This window comes from Sorex araneus, chromosome 7 (genome assembly GCF_027595985.1).
Source record: "Sorex araneus isolate mSorAra2 chromosome 7, mSorAra2.pri, whole genome shotgun sequence".
Taxonomy (NCBI): Eukaryota; Metazoa; Chordata; class Mammalia; order Eulipotyphla; family Soricidae; genus Sorex; species Sorex araneus.
Window position 1 is genome coordinate 21,791,611 of NC_073308.1, and position 22,549 is coordinate 21,814,159.

The 22,549-nt window shown below is 44.3% G+C and overlaps 1 protein-coding gene across 6 annotated transcripts; it reads left to right on the forward strand.

Moving 5' to 3' along the window:
- The first annotated feature begins 10 nt into the window (after positions 1–10).
- On the forward strand, positions 11–18,802 carry BROX (BRO1 domain and CAAX motif containing). Of its 6 annotated transcripts, none has more exons than XM_055144572.1 (14): positions 11–414; positions 2,736–2,840; positions 3,267–3,383; positions 5,732–5,838; positions 6,285–6,381; positions 9,861–9,956; positions 10,968–11,040; positions 11,942–12,047; positions 12,868–12,957; positions 14,811–14,896; positions 15,899–15,980; positions 16,241–16,391; positions 17,392–17,551; positions 18,651–18,802. In XM_055144572.1, the coding sequence occupies exons 3-14, from the start codon at positions 3,283–3,285 to the stop codon at positions 18,735–18,737; spliced, it is 1,236 nt and encodes a 411-aa protein (XP_055000547.1). In that variant the 5' UTR covers positions 11–414; positions 2,736–2,840; positions 3,267–3,282; the 3' UTR covers positions 18,738–18,802. The 6 variants fall into 6 exon arrangements, with proteins under 6 accessions (XP_055000547.1, XP_004613082.2, XP_055000546.1 ...); XM_055144573.1 differs by lacking the exon at positions 11–414 and adding an exon at positions 1,121–1,294; XM_004613025.2 differs by lacking the exon at positions 2,736–2,840.
- Positions 18,803–22,549: the final 3,747 nt, after the last annotated feature.

Here is a 22,549-nt window from a genome sequence, read left to right on the forward strand (position 1 = left end):
AAGCCCCGCCCCGCCCGCCGCCATCGCTGCCGAGGCATTGGGCTGCACGAAAACGATGCGGCGCGGTTGCTTCTGCACCCGGTCTCTGGAGCAAGGCTCGAGACGAAAGACCACAGAGAAGGTGGCAAATGGTCCGGGGGTCGAGGGTCCGAGGTGCTGCGACGATGTGATCACACTCTATCCTTGCGCGGCGCTCACTTCCGCCTCGGTATCTGTCATGGCCACCGGGACCATGTGACTCCGACTCTCACCCCGCCACCCTCATCATCTCCCGACCCTGCTTCCAGTAGTCGCGCTCTGGCGATCCGGAGCTGCGACTTCCTCCAGCTGCGACTTCCTCCCGTTCTTGCTGACTGACTCGGACACCGCCTCTCTTCCCTCTGCAGGACCACGGCACTGCCTCCGAGCAATCCCGTGAGTATGTCAGCGAGGAGTGACTTTTCTACCCTGTTGTTTGCCCGAAATACTAAGCCTTAGGTCCAGAAGTCTCCCGGATCGAAGCTCCCCTCCTCAACCCCCAGGTTCATGCATTGTAGCAGATACATTGGCACCACGAGCCAGTTGCATTTATAATTAGACTCTGGGTATCGCTTGCCCGCGCCTCTACTTTCTGTTGCTGGTGGTGGCGGCTGTGGGGGGCCGCTTTCTAAGCTAAGTAGTTTAGCTCGGCGCTCCTCGGTCCTGGCTGCGGGGTGGGTGTATCGGCGCTCCGCAGAGACGCCTTGGCTCTAAGGGGCGGGCGCCCATCGTGGCGCGTGCGCACTCGCCGCGTGGCCTCGCGTTGCCGGAAGAGGCTGGTAGTAAACAGGAAGCGGACGCGGCGCTCGGGGGCGGAGCTCGGGTGAGAACCTTCGGGACCCCCGGCCTGCGGAGCGGGGACCCTGGGGTGCAAGTGGGGTCAGGTGGCAGCCTGGATTCGGGCTTCGCACCGGCATACTCTGAAGGCCCCCCCCGGGCCTGTGGCTGAGTGTGCGGCTCTGGGCGGCCGCCCCTCACTCGGAATTCCTGCAGAGCCAGCGCCGAGCCCCCGCAGGGGCCGTGGAGTGCCGGGGACTGGACCTCGGCCTCTCGGTCCCCTGCGGACGGTGCTGACCGGACGAGCTCGACCGGGAGGTGCGGGAGGCCGCCTCTGTGGAAATGTTCGCTTACTCAGTCTGTTTTCGGTTTGCACCTTCCCGGAATCGCACTGCGGCATTTGTTTTCAGCCACGTCTGCTGCATTGGCTGCCACTGCCTTTAGGAACGTGATTTCTCTGCGCCCGAGTTCTCTGGGCTCTGAGAACAGTTTACGCCAGGTTTAAAACGTTATTATTTTTTAGTTGGTATGGCTACGGTACTTTGTCACCATAAGCTTTTGTAAATCAAGAGTGTTTAGGCTTCCGATGTACGAATTTCACGGATCCCACTTCTGCCTCGGTGCTCAGGGGTCACCCCTGGTGGTGGATGGGTGCTGGGGATGGCACTGGGCCCCTTACTCCCCCTCCACCCGTCTTGTCTCGCGGCCCCTAGAGGTCATTTTCTTTGCATAATATCTGGTAGTAAATAATTTTGAGTAAAAATGAACGACTTTTCTTTGTATACATTTTCCAGTCCTTACTAATTTTTAGCTGGCGATTGCCCCACCAGTTTCCTCATCTAGCCGTATCCTAGGGACCTGATTAGAGTTGAAAAATGCAGGGCTTTTTTTGTTGTTGGTTTCAGAGGTTATTAAAATTCAAAGTTCATTTAACCTATTCCATGAGGATTCATCCAGATGCCTTTGAACGGTTTCACTGAAACTTAGTATCTTTGAATTGGCATTTCATTCAAGTAGTTTTTCAAGTGCCTTGATTTTTAGAAGTTACTGACCAAATATAGTTACCTTTTAAAGAGAACTGATTCTTTTTTTTTTTTTTTTTTTAATTTTATTGAATCACCATGTGGAGGGTTACATAGTTCTCAGGATTATGTCGGTTATACAGTTCTCAAACACCCTTCACTTCACCAGTGCCCATCTTCCATCACCAACCCCCCCAGTATACCTGCCGCCCCCTCCCACCTCCCCAGTCCCAACCCTTGCACATGATATGTTTCACTTCGTTTACGCCTTATTTCGATTACATTCCATGTTTCAACACACAACTCACTACTGTTGTTGGGGTTTCCCCCAAAAAAGAAAAGCAGTCCTATTGCCAAGGAAGCATTTGATAGTTCTCCATTGCTAAGAATATAGAGATATTAAGTCCCACTGTTTGTTACATAGTTTTTCTTTTTCCCCCTTGCCCCGCGCCACCGAGTTCACGCCTGTTTTAGTAATCTCCACGCTGCCTGACAAGGGAAAAAAAAACCGAAAAGGATGGTTATTTCCCGTCATCAGCAGGCGTGGGGCTCTGGCTTAGTTGATAGACTTGTAGAGTATCTGCAAGCAGTCTCTGGAACCGAAGGGCTTGCGCTGGTATCGGCTCCAAGAGAACTGATTCTTACTAGCTACTTTGTGCAAAGTATATTTATCAGTGGAGCATCAGATATAGCACGTGGGAGATGCCCTGAACCTAAACCATTCTTCCAAGTGTGCAGGGCTCAACAAGGGTCACCTTTACTTGTCTTTGGGAAATCACCTTCCCCTGGGTCTGTGCCATCACACTCAGCTGTTCAAACCTCTTTGAGGCCCTTGTGTGGTGTTCTTTCACTTACGGGTGAAGGCCCCCGCATCTTCCCTCAATGATGAATGAGGATTTACTGTTCTTTGCTTCTCAGAAGTACTGTCTGGAGACTGCCATCTCTTCCCTGGCTGGACTGTTGAATTGGAACTGGCATTGTAACACCACTCTCCAGGGCTCCCTACTACCCCCTGCCCTCCAGGTGAAGCTTCACTGCTCCATTGTAGTTCATACTGCAGTTACTTTGAGGAATTTCCAGATACTCAGCTTGCTTAGGCTTTTTTTTTTTCCCTTTTTGGGTCACACCCAGCGATGCACAGGGGTTACTCCTGGATCTGCACTCAGTAATTACTCCTGGCAGTGCTCGGGGGACCATATGGGATGCTGGGAATCGAACCTGGGCCGGCCGCGTGCAAGGCAAATGCGCTACCCGCTGTGTTATCGATCCAGCCCCTAGGCTGACTTTAAACACAATGAACAATTAAAATCGACTTACACCAAATGAAACATACGTATTACACATATTTTACGTGAAATATATTTTCTGTAGTAAACTTGACCAGTAGTATTTATATTTACACTGTTAAATGTTTTATTTTTAACTTTGTATGTTGTTCTTGTTTTTTAGAAAACACCGGGGGAAAATGACACATTGGTTCCATCGGAACCCACTGAAAGCAACTGCTCCTGTCCCCTTTAATTACTATGGTGTCGTCACAGGCCCCAGTGCTTCGAAAATTTGCACGTAAGTTTAGTTGACCCCGACAGGTACTGAATAAATTTCTCTTGACTACAGGTGCTTATTTAAGGTTTTTTTTTTTAAATACATCACCCCTAATTTTAAACTCCTGATAAATTTATCAACGCCATGTGAAGAGTTCACTCACAGATATCTTAAGTTTGGCTGGACCCGTCAGTTTCACTAGTGACCAGGTTGTAGAATTCAAGTATCTCCACCTGATCTTTTTTTTTTGAATGCTAACAATTTACTTTTTTTTTTTTTTTTTTTTTTTGCTTTTTGGGTCACACCCGGCGATGCACAGGGATTAACTCCTGGCTCTGCACTCATGAATAACTCCTGGCGGTGCTTGGGGGACTATATGAGATGCTGGGAATCGAACCCGGGTCGGCCGCATGCAAGGCAAACGCCCTACCTGTTGTGCTATCGCTCCAGCCCAAATGCTAACAACTTTCGTGTACTACTACTTTTTTTTTTTATGAACTTATTGGATACTTGTTTATTGGTTTGGTTTTTGGGCCACACCAGCTGTGCTCAGGGCTTTCTCTTGGCTCTGTGCCCAGGGATCACTCCTGGGGGTGCTGGAGGAAACATGCGGTCCTGGGGCTCTAACCCTTGTCAGCTTCATGCAAGACAAGTGTCCGGCCTGCTGCTCTGTTGCTCCGGACTCTAATTTGTTGTTTGGGGGCCACATATCCAGTGGTGCTCAGGGTTACTCCTGGCTCTGCATCCAGGAGTTACTCCCACATTGGGGGACTATGTGGGATGCTAGGGATTGAACCCAGGTTGGCCGCATGCAAGGCAAGTGTCCTACTTGTCTTATTGCTCCAGCCCCAAATTCGTTCTTAATTCTCTCCCTCTCCATTCTAAATGTTTATTTATTTTGTTTTTGGCGGCCACACCTGGCTGTGCTCTCAGGGATCACTCCCGGTGGACTTGGAACCACAGGGGGTGCTAGGATTGAACCTGGCTTGGCTTGCCAGGCAAGTCTCCTGTTCGCTGTTCTGCTCTGGCTCCAGCTTATGTTTATTTTTAATTGCTATGTTTTTTTTTTTTTCTTTTTGGGTCACACCCAGCAATGCTCAGGGGTTACTCCTGGCTTTGCACTCAGGAATTACTCCTGGCAGTGCTTGGGGGACCATATGGGATGCCGGGGATCGAACCCGGGTCGGCCGCATGCAAGGCAAACGCCCTACCCGCTGTGCTATCGCTCCGGCCCCATGTTTTTTTTTTTTTTTTTTTAACTGTTTGAATTTCTTTGAATAGATTCAGATTGTTACAAAGTGTATTTTTAGTACAATTTTTGAGTTAATTGTTAATAGAACTTTTATTTCTGTTGTTCTCATTATGTAGCTAGTAGCGTCTTAGAGGTTTGTGTGGCACTTTATTTTTTTTTTTTCTTTTATTAGTTCACCATGTGGAAAGTTACAAAGCTTTCAGGATTAAGTCTCAGTTATACAATGCTCAAACACCCGTCCCTTCTGTGTGGCACTTTAAAGGTTTTATGATGGAAATTTGGAAGCTGCTTCATGCAGACCAACCGTCATTCTGTAATGCAGCAATACTGTGGTATTTAATAAAGAACCACACACTTGCTCTTTATTCCCGGGGCTGGGATGGAGCCCATAAGACCCTCCATGAGGAGTGAGAGCTAAGGCTTTGGGGCTTCTCTCAGACTGGGGGCGGGTTGCCTGATGAGAGGGCTGAGACTTGCAGTCAAGCCCCTCGATTCTGGAGAGGGGGAAGGAAGTGGATGTGAGCCAGTCATTCATAAGTGCATGTCCTCCAGGGACACCTGGAGTGACAGTTTCTGGGGACCTCCAAGTGGGGGAACTCCAGAGGTGTTTGAGTAGGGGGGTTGTGTTTTGTGTTCTTTGGGGTTGGGCGAAGTGGGGTGCTCTATGCCCTTTCTCCATGCCTCACCTAATGCATCTTTTCCACCTGGCCATTCAGAATTGATACTCTTTTTATAATAGATAGTTTTGTTCTTTAGGAAAAACCTCTCAGTAGAATATGATGCTTTTCCGAGTTCTGTGAGCCTTTAAAGCACATTGGTGGAGCCCAGGGAGGAGGAAGTCATGGGGATCTCTGACAGTTGTCAAGGGTCCAGGTGCTTGCCTCGGTGCTGTCCACTGGCTCCTGGCAGGCTCCGGGCCCTCTGGGAACAGCCCCCCGGGCCTGCAGGATCTGCTGCTCCCTGCTGCCGTCGAGTGCCAGGGCTGAGCTGGGTTGTTGGCTGCCCGGCTCTGCTGTTTGTTGCTGTTCGTTCGTGTGGGGTGTTCCCAGTTCGGAAGTGGGTCCCAGGCATCCGCACCCCAGCTGTTTAGCGCAACTGCCTCTTTGTGTCTCACCAGCGAGCTGAGAGCCTCCAGGGCGCGGCTCCTGGAGCTGTTCACTGACCTGACCTGTAACCCTGAGATGATGAAGAATGCCGCCGATGCCTACTTCTCCCTCCTGCAAGGTCAGTGGCAGGGAGCGCCTGAGGGCTCATCGTGGGGCTTGTTGATCGAGTTTATGCCTTGTCTTGGTGATACCCTGGATTCGAGCACTGAGCCGGGAGGAGCCCCTGTGTACTGCCAGCTGTGGCCCCCGCGCTTCCAAAAGGAACAGCTGAATTTTTAAAAAAAGACTCAGTGGCATCTTAACAGTGCTCGATTTTTCAGATCTGAATAGTTTTCATGGTGCTTTTGTATGTTCGAGGTCTGTAAATGTGAGACTTGGCGGGTGGCAGGGGGTCTTTGTACCATTTTGAAAATTAGATATGTTATTTCTTAGACAGGGCTGAACTGAAGAAAGGAATGGAGGGACTGGGAGTTGCATACATTTATCTGCAAAAGTCATCTCAAAAAATGTTATAGGATACTTGATATTTCTTCTAAAGCTGGAATGTCTTATACCATTTTGTAGGCTTCATCAATTCATTAGATGAGTCTACCCAAGAAAGCAAGCTGCGTTATATTCAGAACTTTAAGTGGACAGATACTTTACAAGGACAGGCTCCAAGGTAAGTGGTGCCCACAGCACCAAACTGAAGCCTCCTCACAACCATTTTCTTTATTTTTAATTTTTTTTTTCTTTTTTCTTTTTGGGTCACACCTGGCGATGCACAGGGGTTACTCCTGGCTCTGCATTCAGGAATTACCCCTGGCAGTGCTCAGGGGACCATATGGGATGCTGGGATTCGAACCCGGGTTGGCCGAGTGCAAGGCAAACGGCCTACCCGCTGTGCTATCGCTCCAGCCCCTATTTTTAAATTTTTAACATTTAAAATTTTTTGTTCTTTTGGGCCGCAGCCAAAGGTGCTTAGGGCATCCTCCTGCCTTTTAGAATTTCAATCTTATTTAAATTATTATTAAAATATTAATGCTGATTTTAATTAACATTAATAAAATATGAAGATCTTACTAAAATGTTTTGTTTATGACTCTTGTTTTGGTATAACATTAAGCAGTATAGTTTTTGTGATCATCAAATTTATTCCTTTTTTAGGTTTTTTATGTGTTTTAGGCCACACCTAAGCTTTGCTTAGGTCTTCCCCCCTGCTTCTGTGCTCAGAGATGCCTTCACTCCTGGTGGGGTTTGGGGGGCCATGGGGGATGCCAGGGATTGAAGCCAGGTTGGCTCTGTGTGAGGCAGATGACATCCCTACTGTATTATCTGTAGTCCTTGCTGTTTTTTAATTACTGTGTTTCGTCCAGTGTTTTGTTTGGTCTTTATTTACTTGGGCTTTCCCTCTTGGTACTGTGAGCTGCTCCAACTCCATCCGCAGGTTGCCTTGGGCGATACCCGGGGTACCCTAAGACGTTGGGACCACACCGGGCCTCCTCCTTGCAGAAAGTGTGTTCTCCAGCCCTTGGATCTCTGACTGGCCCCAGAAAGGATTTTAATCGATAAAACCATGTCTGTGCCATTTAAGATTGAGGCAGCAGTTAAATAGAAAGTACAGTCATGCTGCTTATTTATCCCCAGATGTACACATGTGCAGTAGAAGTATTCTATTTTACTGTTTGAGATAACTACGATGACGTCAGGTATTTTCAGAGTGTCAGATTGGTGATGTGGCTTGTTGAGTTAGTGGCAGAGGTGTATGCCTTGGATGCGTGGATTCAATCCCAGCACTGCAAAGGAAAAAAGCACAACCAGAAAAAAAAAAGTCTCTGACTTCTCTGTGAATCTGTTTACTTAAGAAAAGAAACAGGTTTTTAAAATGAGGTTTTTAAAGATCTATTTGCAGTGCTGGTTGACTTAGAAATTCATTCAGTAATTTCTACAGTTTCAGCTTAGTTTTTTCTTTCTTCTATTTTTTTGGTCTCCTTTATGTCCTGATTTTGTTTTTATAAGCAGTCCAGTTGAGCTAACTGGATCATGACCACCCAAACTCTTTCATGTTTCTGTTTGTTTGGCCTGTACCCGGGGGTGCTATGTTGTGCCTGTTCCTTGCCTTCCTGGAACCTGGACGTCCTGCAGGCTGCGTGTGTCCCAGCTCTTGGCTCCGTCTTCCTGGCCCTGTAGGCTCTAGTGCTTCTCTCCTATCCCTGGGTTGTCCTCCTGCCTCCCCACCGCCTCAGCCTTTTTAAGACTCAGTTCAGATGAGGTGTTTGCCTGTGAGTCTGTTTCTGATGGTTCTCACCTCATGTCAGCTCTGAATTCATCCTCTTAAAATGGGGTGTAAGAATCACGTTTCATTTTTTTTCTGATTCTGATTTTATAAAGTTCACAATAATTTATTACATTCCATATTCCAACACCAATCCCACCACCATCATACCTGCCCACCACCGCCCAAGTCTGCCCCAAAGGCAGGTCCTGAATATTTACTTTGTGTTGCTTCTTATGAACAATCTGCTAAAAATGATCCAAGAAGCTTTCCGTAGAGAAAGTATATGTAAATTATATCTTACCTTGGAGCTATTAAGGACCTTGTATGAGAGATTACTAACATATTGTTACAGATTGAGCCTTGTGTGGTAATATATATATATATTTTTTTTATTGAGGTAGGTTGCCTTCTACTTTATACCCATCAAATGTGGTGTGTTGCTCCTGGCACGTCAGTGCTGAGAGAATGAGATATTTCGGCTGCACGCGCCAGGAAATCTAAGATTTTTAATAGTGTGGTATAGCTGGAGTTAAATTTTTAACTGGATGGTGACTTTGGGGTCCGGAGGCATCTCTGCAGCTTGTTGCTCTCTTCCGAGATTTATTTGTGAGTCTCAGGATCATGGTTATTAGTATATGCCCCCCCTCCCCATCCCAGTCCTCACCCTGCCTCCATGGCAGGCAATTTCCCCAATCCTCCCTCTCTCTACTTTGGGGCATTATGTTTTGCTCGAATTTGCCCACCACCATTCAAGCCTGCCTGCCAGGGGCAGATGCTAGATCATTTATTGTCCATTGTTTATTTAGAATATCTTGGGTGCTGTGGCCAGGCGCTTCTGAAATACTAGACTGTAAATGGTTGGGTTCCAGAGACATTTTTTGTATGGCACTAATCCATTTTGGGATTCAGTTGGGCGTCTCCGGACCAGGGCTGTTGGTGTGCTATGATGGCACCCGGAGGCACATTGTGCGGGTGACCGCCAGGTCGATGGGCAGGCGGGGACCTGGGGAGGGACAGCCTGGCGGACAGCCCGGCACCTCTCCCACCATGAGGCATGGAGATTTAGTCCTGGAACCTGCATACCTGGGCCTGGCTTGTGGGAGCTCTCGATCCCCGGGATTCCATCTGGAGTTGGCAATATCTGAGTTTTTCAGCAGATTCATTCTCATGTGTGGGGGGCTTGTCCCGGGCCTGTGGAGATTGGCCATGAGCATGGCAGCAACTGGGTTCTGGAGGTTTTCTGCTGCCAGGCTCTGTTGGGTGGATGCTGGGCTCACCGCCCCTGTCTGAGTTCATTCATCCCTAATGAATTCAGCCTGGTGTGGGCTGTGGAGTCATCTCTCAAGAATCATGGTTTTAAAATCAGCTGGTACTGGGGCTGGAGTGATAGCACAGAGGATAGGGCATTTGCCTTGCACGCGGCCGACCCGGGTTCGATTCCCAGCATCCCATATGGTCCCCAGAGCACCGCCAGGGATGATTCCTGAGTGCAGAGCCAGGAGTAACCCCTGTGCATCGCCAGGTGTGACCCCCCCAAAAAAAAAAAATCAACTGGTACTGTGAAAAATGGAGATTCTGGGCCTCGTCCCAGATTTCTGACTCTGGGATTAAGTCACAAACCAGTACTTTGAAAGCTACTCTACATATAAGAAATTTGGGGAACTATGACTTTTTGTGTTCATTGTAATGACACACTGGATGATCATGTCTTTTTCATTTGTTGTTAATTGTGTGGCTGTCTGTCCATTTGTATGATGCACAGGGACTGTGTCTTCTGGTGCCAGTTCACAACAGTAAATGATTCTGGGTGGGATGGACTAGAGGTTTTCTGTAGAAATACCTGAATAAGCCACCAAATCTCATGACCATGTTTATGATTTCAGTGCCCAGCAGGATGCTGTCTTTGAGTTAATTTCCATGGCATTTAATGTAGCTTTATGGTATACCAAATATGCTTCGAGATTGGCTGGAAAAGAAAAGTAAGTTAAATGCGGGAAAGGGGGGTGTTACATGTTTGTGTATTTTTTTAGCTGTGTAGAATTTCATTTCTAAAAGGTCTTATGATAAAAAGCACCATCTCACCAGAATTATGGAACCCAGTGGCTTTGAAGGAAGATCATTCTAAGTAAGACCCCAAGCCCAGGAAAGAAAAGATTGAATCTTAACTACCTAAAAATACCAGAAAATTAAATGACTGATTGGTTCAAACTAAATAAAAACACCAGAAAATTAAATGGTTAAAAAAAACTATATTATTTATGTAATCTATATTTTTTCAAATCTTCAAGGAAATACAGTTTCATTAGAAATGACAAATGGGGCTGGAGCAATAGCACAGCGGGTAGGGCGTTTGCCTTACATGCGGCCGACCCCCCGGGTTCGATTCCCAGTATCCCATATGGTCCCCTGAGCACCGCCAGGGGTAATTCCTGAGTGCAGAGCCAGGAGCAACCCCTGTGCATCGCCGGGTGTGACCCAAAAAGCAAAAAAAAAAAAGAAAAGAAATGACAAATGGACATTTTATAGTAAAAGTGGACATCACCTTACATAGAGTGGAAAATGGCAGATACTCACTGTAATGCATCTTTGCATGAGAGTAGGCGCTACTTAAAAACAGAATTAGATCATATCTGCTGATGTAAAATTACCTAAAGGTATTTAGACAATGAAAGTAAGAGCAGAATAGTGAATATGTAGATTGTGCTTGCATCAAATGTGTACGATTTTATGCTTTTCTATGCAGATGATTATGTGGAAAGACAGACAGGATTCTTTGTATCTCGAGAAGGGACTTCCTTCTTTCATTTATAATATCTTTTCTCTGTGTATCTTTTCAGTGCATTTGTTTCTTTTCAAGGTCAAATTAGAATTTTAAAGTAAAAAATTTGGTGTTAGGAGAATGTTACTAATTTGGTTGTAAGATGCTGTGTGTTTGGTTTCAATATGAAAAGTGTGATTTTTCCTCTGACTGATGTATCATTCTTGTTAAGCATAACAGAAGATGAAGCAAAAGATGTCCATCGAAGTCTAAAAATTGCAGCTGGAATTTTTAAACATTTAAAGGTAAAATATTACTAACAAAAAGTATGTAAACATTTTATAGTTTGCAGTATTTAGGAGTTCATTATCAACTCCTGGATTTATAGGTTGTTCAACTTTATAATAGATATATCAACTCTTAGATTTTATTTTGGGGCTGTGGAGAAAGCATGACTAATTATCTTGATGAGTGCAGCCAGTGAAAAAACACTAACTACCTGCGTGTTGGAAAATCAGTGACTTTTATGCTTGGAAAATTCAAGTTGCTGGTAATGAGAAGTCTCTTCGGAGTAACAAGGGGAAGCCTCTGCCTTTCTCCGTTTCTCACTGCTCTGTCGCACGGCCAGCCGCGGTCATGCTTCTGAACAACTTCTGAGCTTGTGCTCTTTGTCTCTGGAAACTCAAGGGGAGTCAGCAGCACGTATGACCTATATTAACATGCCTGAAGAAGTGATGGCAATCAGGAGCTGATATTTTCCAACCTGGATTGCACGCCCTGTGTTTTGTTCTTAAGAACTTGTGATTTTTCACTGTAGACTTGCAATCCTTTGTAGCCACAGTTATTAATATGAACAGACAATTCTGGCGTACAGTAGGGTGCCTTGGTGGCTGTTTCATTTAAATATCTTTTTGAGGATGAAAGTATGGGTTGCATAGCCAAGCAATTGTATAACCCAAATTTGGCTCTTAAATTTGCCAAAGCTAAAAAGAGCTTTAAAAATGTTACTATTAGGCTAGACTTTAGTTCTTTGTAAATTTAATAGAACTTCCTTTTACTTTTGTTGTTCAGTTTTTGCTTACACCCTAAATTTTTGATAAATTACTCCCTTCAGTGCCTTATCATTTCTCATACCTTCATTTCTAACAATTCGATTGAAATTAAATTTGATTACTTTGTTATTGTTGGTTTTTTCCTCTCTCCCAGGAAAGTCATATCCCCAAACTTATCACCCCTGCAGAAAAGGGGCGGGATCTGGAGGGCCGACTCATAGACGCTTACATTATCCAGTGTCAGGCTGAAGCTCAAGAAGGTATCCTACATATTGTAACATTCTTAAAATTTATGGGCTGGAGCGATAGCACAGCGGGCAGGGCGTTTGCCTTGTATGCGGCTGATCTGGGTTCGATTCCTAGCATCCCATATGGTCCCCTGAGCACTGCCAGAGGTGGTTCCTGAGTGCAGAGCCAGGAGTAACCCCTGTGCATCACCAGGTGTGACCCCCCCAAAAAAAGTAAAAAAAATAATAATAAAATAAAATTTATATTAGCATTAATTTGTATGAGGTCAGGATTTAGCTGAGTTTCTGAGTTTGAAAATTTTATGGTGAGCAATAATTTTATTTTTAGCGTTTGCCATCATTTTAACCAGGAAGATCTTCAGTTTCTTTAATGGCTTCTAAAAAGAGGGTTTTGATTTTATGCCATTAGTTCTATAACTCCTCTCTAATGCCCTCTTTTGCTCATTTCATTTACTCTTTTACTATTTAACTTACCTTGAAATCACCTTTGCTGGAGGGGGAAACAGAAGACGACTAAGTAAAAACAAAAGAGAAAAACTTGTGGAAATCTCCCCAAGCTTCAGTGCCCTGAAAATATGTGTTTACTTTTATATCGCAATATGTTTGTGATTAGCTGATGATTGGGTAGAGATTTATTTAAAGGAGTGCTATAGAAACCAACAGACTCATTGTTAAGAGCTATGTCTGCATATTTTATAGCTTTTGTTAAAACTTGATAAATCATGTTAAAATCCCAAATAGTTTTCTCAGACTGTTTTGCTATTGTAATTCACCTCAAGGTGAATTAAGATGGGCTTAACCATACATTTACATTATTGCACTTTTGTTACAGTAACAATTGCCCGAGCAATTGAATTGAAACATGCTCCTGGACTAATTGCTGCACTGGCATATGAAACAGCCAATTTCTATCAAAAAGCTGGTAAGCTTAGATTCTGTGGCTATGCTTCTAGTCTTTACATTATCAGATTTATTTACTTTTGTCTTAATAGGGAATAGGCTAATCAAAGATCTTGATTATTTTGTCATTTGCAGAATTGGCATATCTGCTTTATTTTATTCTTATTTAGAGAACTAGACTGATTTGTAGCTATGTTGATGTGAACATAATGTATGCAGAAAGAATGAAGCCATACTTTCTAATGAAGAATACAGTGGGTTTGCATTGGAAACTTTTTGGTCTGACTACCTATGGTTACTTATCTTAGATAAGAGACTAAAGGGAAAGTTAATGTAACTAATGAAGTAACTATTAGCAAGTGAGACCATCACTTAGATCTAATTGTCCGGTTGCTCTTTTCAGTCACTTAGGAACCTTCTGCTTCTGTAACGAGAGGTTCCTGTTTTTTTTGCTCAGTATACAAAGATTAGAATAAATTTGCAGTCTAGGGAAGGAAGCATACTTAGCCTTATTATGGCATGAAATAAGATGCAATAGCAGTGAGATAAACCCAAAGGCTCTGGGCATTCTGTAGGAACCTCTAGAGGGAACTGGAGTGTCAGCCTTATTTGGGGAGATAAATAGACATTCTCAGTTTGTCAGGGGAATTTCAAGCACAGAGAGAGGAGACTGGCACAGAGAGAGAGATAGACGTCAGCTCATCCGGGGATCCTTCTAGACATGTTATAAGCTGAAACACAGATGATGGAAGAAGAGGGTTGGGAAGTGCATGCATGTGTAAACAGGAAGGTTTATGAGCCTAGGAAAGAGGATCTTGATTTAGTCGACGTTTGGGATCCAGTGACCGAGTGATCCAGTAAGCAGAGAAGGGCTTGCCCACTCTGGGTGCCCTTCTCTTGCATTGCTTGGCCCTCAGGCAACAGCCGGCGTGGCTGGGGCGGCCCTGCTGGCCCATAGAACCACCGGGCATAAGCAGTGGACCGTCCAGCTCTTCTTGGCAGGCCAGATAGCTCCAGGAGGCCCTGGGGTCTGAGCACTGCAGGAGAGGCCCCATGAGAAGCACATGGCCTTGGTTCGGGCTGGGAGAGCGGGTTTGGGAGGCAGAGCACACACGTGGTGTGTCTGAGTCCTGGTACAGCTTCCCCCACCCCGCACCCCCTGGAGCGTCTCCAATCCCCAGCAAAACGTCAGACACTGTGGTAAGTCTGATGTGGTTTTTATTGAAGGAAGGTCCTTGTGCTTCCAGGGGCAGAAATGGCTAAAGTCAAGGAGGTTGATTCTCCATGGCCTGGATGAAGACAGTAAAGTAGGAAGTGGGGAAAAGACGCAGAGGTGAACACATGTGGTCTGTGTGGGCTTCAGTGGTGAGGGGCAGTAGAGATCCTCCAAGCTCCCTTTTCTTTGTGTGGGGGTGCTCCCACGGTGCTTACGGCCTGTTCCTGGCTTTGTGCTGGGGACTCCCGCAGTGCCAGGCCTCAGCCCGAGGCCTTCTGCACGCAAACCCTGCGCCCAGCCATGGAGCCTTCTCCAGCCCAGGGGTCCTCGGTTACCTAGGTACCGAGATTTTAGTGTTTAGTGTTCTTATCTAAAGTTTAAGACTGGTTAATAGTATATATCGTTCCTCTTAACCTGATTTCTTAGATCATTTTTAAACTAGTATTTGAAAAGGTGCCATGGTATTTAACCAGCCTTATTATGTACTAAAGCTTCTTGACGGGAAAAGACATCACTTTCAATAAAGCAAGATTGTGAAGTCTAAATGCTCGTTTTGAACTTGAATGACATTCTGCTTGTAAGCATCTGAGCACATAAACTGAAAGTCTTCTAGTGAATCAGGGTGAAATTATATTTTACTTTTTAAAATGTAACTTTAGATCATACTTTATCCAGTTTGGAGCCTGTGTACTCAGCTAAATGGAGAAAGTACCTGCACTTGAAGATGTGCTTCTACACAGCTTACGTGAGTTTTCACTCCCCCGGTGATGGTCACTGTTGCGCCAGGCCTGTTGTCTCAGCAGACCCGTGAGCATGTCATGTGTTGTGGCTAGCATTCAGGAAATGTTCACACTGGCCAGTGTGGCCACTTGAGTATCAGGCCAAGTGGGTGGGAATTGATGATGGAGAGTTGAAACTTGGAGGATTGTAGTTAATGAGTCACACAGCCTTTTACTTTTTGTTTCTTCCTGTATATTGAGAAAAGAGTTGGTAATTCTGATCTGATGCCACAGAATGGCAGAGATCCCTGAGTCGGTGAAGTGCTGTAATGAGCATCTTCTGGGGAAGCGTTTAGGTTGGTCATTTACCACCCAGCAAGCTTATTTGTTTTGTGAATTTGAATATAATGTGATAGATCATCAAAACCCTTATTCAGGTCTCAATAAATTTTTAACTCATCTTTATTTTGGACAACAGCTGACAGTGCTTGGGGCTAATTCCTGGCTCTGCACCCAGGAATCACTCCTAGTGGTTTGTGGGGGAACATATGAGGCTTTGGGGATCAAACTGGGGTTGGCTGTGTACAAGGCAAGCACTCGCCTCACAATGCTGACTCTCTTGCCCCAGATATTTTTATTTCTTAGGTGAGAGCAGTGTGTAATTCGTGCATTGTGTGAACATTGAAAGGGCGAATACATCCTACTTCATATTGTTACTATTCACAAAACCTGGTTGTTCCATCTCAAAGCCTTCTTTTTTCACCCTCTTTATCAGGGCTGTAATTTCCTTCATTTATCTGTTATGCCCTAACTTTAAAAATAGATTTCAGCAGGATCATTTCTGCTCTCTGCTCTTGGTTAGAGAGGTAATTTGGTCCTAAGGACATAGTTCTCCTATTTACCTGAGATGGCAGAAAGCTTTAAGAAAAAAAGCAGGAATTTCATTGGGCGAAGTCTGCACACACAGAACGGTAGTGGGGAGCTTTCTTGGGGGACAGAATGAGTACCTTTTTTTTTTTTTAATTCAGGCTTACTGTTACCATGGCCAGACTCTGTTGTCCAGTGATAAGTGTGGTGAAGCAATCAGGTCTCTGCAAGAAGCAGAAAAATGTAAGTGTTTCTGCCAGAATCTGAACTGCGGGAGGAGTAAGGGAGTTATTGTCTGGTTTCATGGGTGGGGAGGAGTGTGGAAGCAAAAAAAAAAAAAAATTTCCAAACCCAGAGTCTGTAGCAAGTCCCCACTGTCCCCTCCTGCTGGTGCTGCCCTTGGCCCGGGAGCAGCCAGGGCGCTGCCAGCTCCGAGTTGAAGCCTGTCCCGTGCAGACACGCCAGTAGTTGCAGCCTCGTGACTTTGCTTCTTTTACTTGAAGATTATGCGAAGGCAGAAGCATTGTGCAAAGAGTATGGAGAGACCAAAGGCCCCGGGCCCACAGTCAAACCTTCTGGACACTTGTTCTTCAGGAAACTGGGCAGTCTAGTGAAGAATACTCTCGAGAAGTGTCAGAGGGAGAACGGATTCATGTGAGTGCAGTTCTGAAGACTTTTGGACGGGGGTGGGGGGCATGAGGGGCAGGTCAAATTGTATTGAACTTTTTGTCGGAGGAGGAAGGGTCATACCCAGTGATGCACAGGGGTTACTCCTGGCTCTGCACTCAGGAATTACTCCTGGCGGTGCTCGGGGGACCATATGGGATGCTGGGAATCGAACCTGGGTCGGCCGCGCAAGGCAAACGCCCTACCCGCTGTGCTATCTTATCACTCCAGCCCCCGAATGGTATTGAACTTCAGTGTTTTCTCTCCACATTGGTGATCAAGCTTACTGCTTGGAGTAAAATTTTATTTTCATGATGATGTAAAAGCAAATTTTAAAATGAATATGAACAGATTTCCACTCTTGCTATTCTTCTGTTCTTCCAACTTTGCTTCCCTGCCGGTCCTTCCTCCATCTGCACTTGATTTCACATCAACGTCCCTGGACATATATCTCACTCAGGCTTTACCACCTGAGAAGTCGAGATACTAGTTTTCGCTCAGTCCTGCCACGTCCTGTTTTTCATTATTAAATCAGTGTTGTTTGCACTGTTGATCATCACTTTCGTTGGTTGATAGACTCAGTTTTGTCCCGTTTTATTTCATTACATTCTTCTCCTTTTATTCTGCATCTGGTTTTACTGAGCTGTTTTGTTTCTTGAACCTGCTGAACTTTATCACTGCCTGTAGTTATCAAACCTCATATCAAACCAGATATCAAACCTCAACGAACCCGCAATCAAGTAAGGTTTATTTGCCCTCCTTTTGTAACTTCCTAGCACCCTACAGCCCCCGTTAGAGCTTACTTTGCATTCTAGCCAACACAGGTTTCTCGAGTTTACCTCATCAGTCAGCTACATGAGCTGAGAAAATTTTCTGCTGTATTTATTCATCACTGAGTTGCCATTTTAATGCCTGACATGGGACTTGGAATGTAATAGACTCTCCAATAAGGACTAAATGAATTGCTGTTTGAATTGTGTTTTGGCAGCTACTTTCAAAAAATCCCAACAGAAGCTCCACAACTAGAACTCAAAGCCGATTATGGTCTCGTAGAACCTGTGCCTTTTGGATTTCCTCCAACAAGCGCACACTGGACACCAGAGGCGCTGGCTGCATTTGATCTCACCAAAAGGCCCAAGGACGACAGTGTACGTTTGTTTCCCCCTTCATTTACAAGCCTTTAAAAAGAGAATTCAGAACTACCATTTGATGTCTTCCTGAATGTTAAGTGACCACCTGCCATGCTGGTATAACCTGTTGTAGAGTTATCAGAAATGACCTCTAGGCCACAGCTGACTTTGATTTTCTTCTTGACTGGTGTTTGCAACTCGTTTCTTTACGTTTAAGTCTGTCTCCTTTAAGAAGAATGTGTGAGAAAATTGTTAAAAGGACTGACTATATTGTAGCAATTTGCTGTTTTTATCTAGCGCAGTTTTTGTTGTTTGTCTTTTGGGGCCACACCTGGTGGTTCTCAGGGGTTACTCCTGGCTCTGCTCAGGAATCACTCCTGTTGTGCTCAGGGTATGGGGACACCAGGATCCAGACTGAGTCGGCACCAGGAGTGGCAAGCACTCTACAGCTCTGGTCCCAACATAAGGCAGGGTTTGGGGAAGATTTGAATGTGTTTCTACATTCTTTAAAGTCCAAGAGCAAAAATCTGCTCTTTTTGATAACTAAGTATATCTTGATGTACTAAATCAAGTGATTAAGTGAAAACTTTGAGATTTGATTACTAGAAAGCAGGGGTTTTATAAAAATGTGAACAAACTATTTTTTGCAGTTCTCTTTCCTTCCTTGAAATTGGGTTGCTTTTGTATAATTTCCAACCCATACTAAAACCAACCATTCATTGTTCTTTAATATCATTGTCTCCTCTTTTGTTTCACCCTGGAGGAGAGCTTGTTATTTTTGTTGGCATATCCAAATTTAAGTGTTTCACACGCATAATTTATTAATCTCTTTTCCCTCAGAAAGGCGAAGGTACCCTTAGCTGGATTTCTCCGTCTGGGTTTTCATCTTCCCTGGGATAATTATTTCTGCCTGCTTATCTGGGCTTTCTTTAGTTCTGAGACCATTGCTTTCTGAGTGGGTCCTAAATGAGATTGATCCGTAGCATCTGGAACAGCTCTATTAAACTCAGTATTGAGTAATGTCATAGAGTATTTTTGCATAATCTGAAGTGGAAAATACCTAATGTTTCCCAGATCTGTTTACATACTTAGACTTTCTCTTTCTCTCTCTTCCTAGGCCAAACCCAAACCAGAAGAAATGGTGAAACCTGTCAAAGAACCAGATATCAAACCTCAAAAGGACACTGGGTGCTCTGTCTCTTAAAATACTTTGATGCACTGTGCACGCTGAATGTTTCTGCTGGTAGAGAAAATAAATCATGAAGCTTCTCCTTTCTTGAAATGATTTCTCTGAAACCTGTAGAGTACTAGAGTGGATTCAGAGGGAATCTGTCTTCCTTTGATTTGTGGATTTTTTACTATAGTGGTGATGTTTTATGGTTTTTTTTTTCCCAGACTGCTTATATTCAAGACAACATGGGAAAGAACTATGCTTCTAAAGTGTGGGGTGGGGGGTGGGGGGTGGGGGATTCCCCCTTTACCCCCCACCCCCAACAACAACAGGAAACCAAAACCAAATCTCTAGATAGAAGTAAGTTTCAGGTTAAAGTAGGCCAGGATCATGCGTTTTATGTAGGCTTCTTCTGTGTTCACAGAAACATTTTGTGATATTTGGTTTCTTTCCTTTACTGAGTGCCAGAAGAATGACTGGATTCAGTTTTTAACTGATCGTTTCCTTTTCCTGATCCCCAGCACACATGGGCTTCACCGTGGTGTTGACTGTGGCATATGCTTGTTATGTTCCAAGTTGTCATTTCTGATAGAAAGTCACTTCTAAGAAGGCAAAAATTAGGAAATCTTCATTCTAGCATTCTACAGTCTTTACATATGTGAACATGTGGGCACCAACAGTGTACTTGAATCAAGGTAGTCCCAGTGTGTGGGTGTACTGAGACTGGAAGAGCGTTTATTTTGATAGTATGCTCTTCACTTCATGTTCAATACTGAAGAAGATATTTTATAAGAACATTTTTCTTTTCTTTTAAACTTAGGACAGAACGTTGTGGCAGCTTAGTGCTTCTGTAGGAGAAAAAACAATGAAAATGGGGGCTCGGAGAAAGTACAGAAAGAGTCTCCAGGTGCTTGCTTTGCATGTGGCCGACCTGGGTTCAGTCCCTGGCATCCCGTGTCGTCCCCTCTGCTTTGCCAGGAGTGTCTCCTCAGCACAGAAGCAGGAGTAAGCACTGAGCACATCAGGGCGTGGGTCCCCTCCCCCCTCCCCCAAAACAAAACGAAACAAAACAAAAATCCAAACCAATGAAAATGGCTTTGCAGCTGCAGCCATTAGCATTGGATGCTGCGGAGAAAACCCTGGGAGCAGAAACGAGCTCTGTCGCCCTGAAGGTGCCAGGACTCGGATTCTTTCGGCACTTACACAAAATGCTCCTGTCTGATGGCAGTGCGTGAGCTTTGTGACGGTCTTCTAGTGTAACTATTGTCAGAACTGTATTACTTCAGGCCAAAGGCCAGAGCAGACGTGAGACGCAGCATGATCTTAAAAATAGTTTGTGATGTGCATAGTATGCACACAGACTCGGGGACAGTGGATGCATAATACTTTTTTGAGGCCACACATCTATAGGATTTTTGGATTTTTCTTCTAGGGGGTTAGCTCATTTCCTATTGTAAATGACAGATAGGTTCTTTCACTAGGAGAAATAAGACTGTATTGAATCCCCAGGTGCTGAGCACAGTACTGAGTGCTTACATAAACCTTTACATTCACTTAGCAACTCTTAGAAATAGGTAAAAGTCTGTGTAAGAGGATTGAAATAGGAATAAACATTATATTATGAAGATGATGCTTTCTACATCAATATTGTGTTCAATAAAAGTGCTAACTGATCATAGCTTGTACTTCTTAAAAAAGCTACATAGAATCAGCAAGGGTTTTTTTTTTCTTGGCCTTTTGGGTCACACCTGGCAATGCACAGGGGTTAGTCTGCATTCAGGAATGACTCCTGGCAGTGCTCAGGGGACCGTATGGGATGCTGGGATTGAACCCGGGTTGGCTGAGTGTAAGGCAAATGCTCTAACCGCTGTGCTATCGCTCCAGCCCTCAGCAAGGGTTTTTATAAATACATGGAAATGCTAATTACTTTCTGTGGTGAAAACATTTACTATTTGTGCAGCTTCCAGAATAAGGGAAGTGATAACTGAATAGACAGTTATTTTGTTGCCTGAAGGTAAAAACACTAATTTCACTGTATTTTGAGTAATAGCTATTTCACAATCCATTTTGCTCTGTGCCATTTACTGACAAAATTTCAAATAGTACTTGATGCTAGCATATTATTCCCTACCTACAGGGCCTATTGTCATAAATACTATTTAAGCTAGTTAATAAGTTTTCCCATGGCATTTTCATGGATCATACTACCTTATCAGAAATGAAAACTTATAATGTTCCCAGTGCTCCCGTAAAATGCAGTATATATAGTATTTGCTTTTAAACCAATCATGGGCATTGTGGACAAGCAGATAATACACTGTTGACTTGGCAAAGATGACACTTTGTTTTGTAACAAAAGTACTCCATTTCCTATACAATATTTTGGAATGGTGTTAGAAGTTGGGGGAAGTTAACGTAAAGTTGCATGAAGATTATAGGGAGCTGTAGCTTATTTGTGTTATCTGTTGTGTCCGTTTCATGCTTAATTTATGCCAGTCATAACTAACATGTTTTGCTAAATGTTTGTATAACAGATGATCTTTTATTTATGACAATAAAAATAATTTTACTTAAACTTCAATTGGAATTATTTTTCTCAGCAATGTTTTTTGCACATTAAACCAGTAACAAATTTACTACCAAGAATGAGTTCTTAATACTTTTTTTTTTTTTTTTTTTGCTTTTTGGGTCACATCTGACAATGCACAGGGGTTACTCCTGGCTCTGCACTCAGGAATTACCCTTGGCGGTGCTCAGGGGACCATATGGGACCAAGGCAAACACCCTACCCACTGTGCATTGCTCCAGCCCAACACTAACATTTTAAAATGATAGATATATTTGGACTTTATTTTGAATGTTTTTCTTTTTCCTCCTTCCCTTTTTGTGGTGATGGAGTGACCTGCAACCAGGGGTCCCACACACTGGGTGGTGATGGGGATCGCCAATGCCAGCATTGCCAGCATCACACGCGGCGTGTGCACTGCTGTTTCGGGACTGAGCCTCACACGTGTCAGATGTTCCCACCGAGCTATGGGCCCAGTCGTGTCGTTTGATGAGATGAATTCATTCTCCTTGACTTATCTAGTGCCCATCACCTCTTCATGTCAAATATTTCAGTATTCTATTTCTTATTCACAGTACTATTTGGAATGATTCCATGTTGTGTACAGTGGAAAGAAAAGTCAGTTTATCAGTTCTGTGCTGTAGAGAACTTTGTACTTTGGAACTTAAGATGGCATTTTCAGTGTTAATGTAAATGTACTGGAGGAAAAACTTCAAAAATACTTCATTCGCTTCCAGATCATTCATGCTTTGGAAAATACTTCTCTTATGCTTTCAAATATGTACATAAAGCTAAACATAAAATCTTTGGTGTACTGTAACTGTCTAAAGACCGACTATAGCAATTTGCTTAGAATTTAGTTTTTATCTTCAAGAATGTTTTATTGGCAAACTAAAGGGACCCAAGACATTCCCCTGGAACTGACGAGTACTCTGAACTCAAAAACATCTGGTTTATTCAAAGTGTCAGATAAAACTCATAAGGTGTATTGCCTGTAGCAGGCTCAATGTAGGTATAAGCTCAGAAGGTCATCCGGGATGGTCCCCTGAGGAAATGTCAGCTTGTTCTGTGTCTTGATTTGGATTCAGCGGGCCACCAGCTATGAATCCCAGCCTTCGGGGATCAGGTGGCCAGAGCTACAGGCTGAAATGTTCCGGAATTTCAAATAGTTTGCCCAAAGTGGAGAGAGTAGGGAAACAGTCGGATAGGACAGGCATATTGATTAAAGTCAGGTCACTAAGCCCCAGTGATGGCGGGGGTGGGGGGGTTGGGAGGGTGT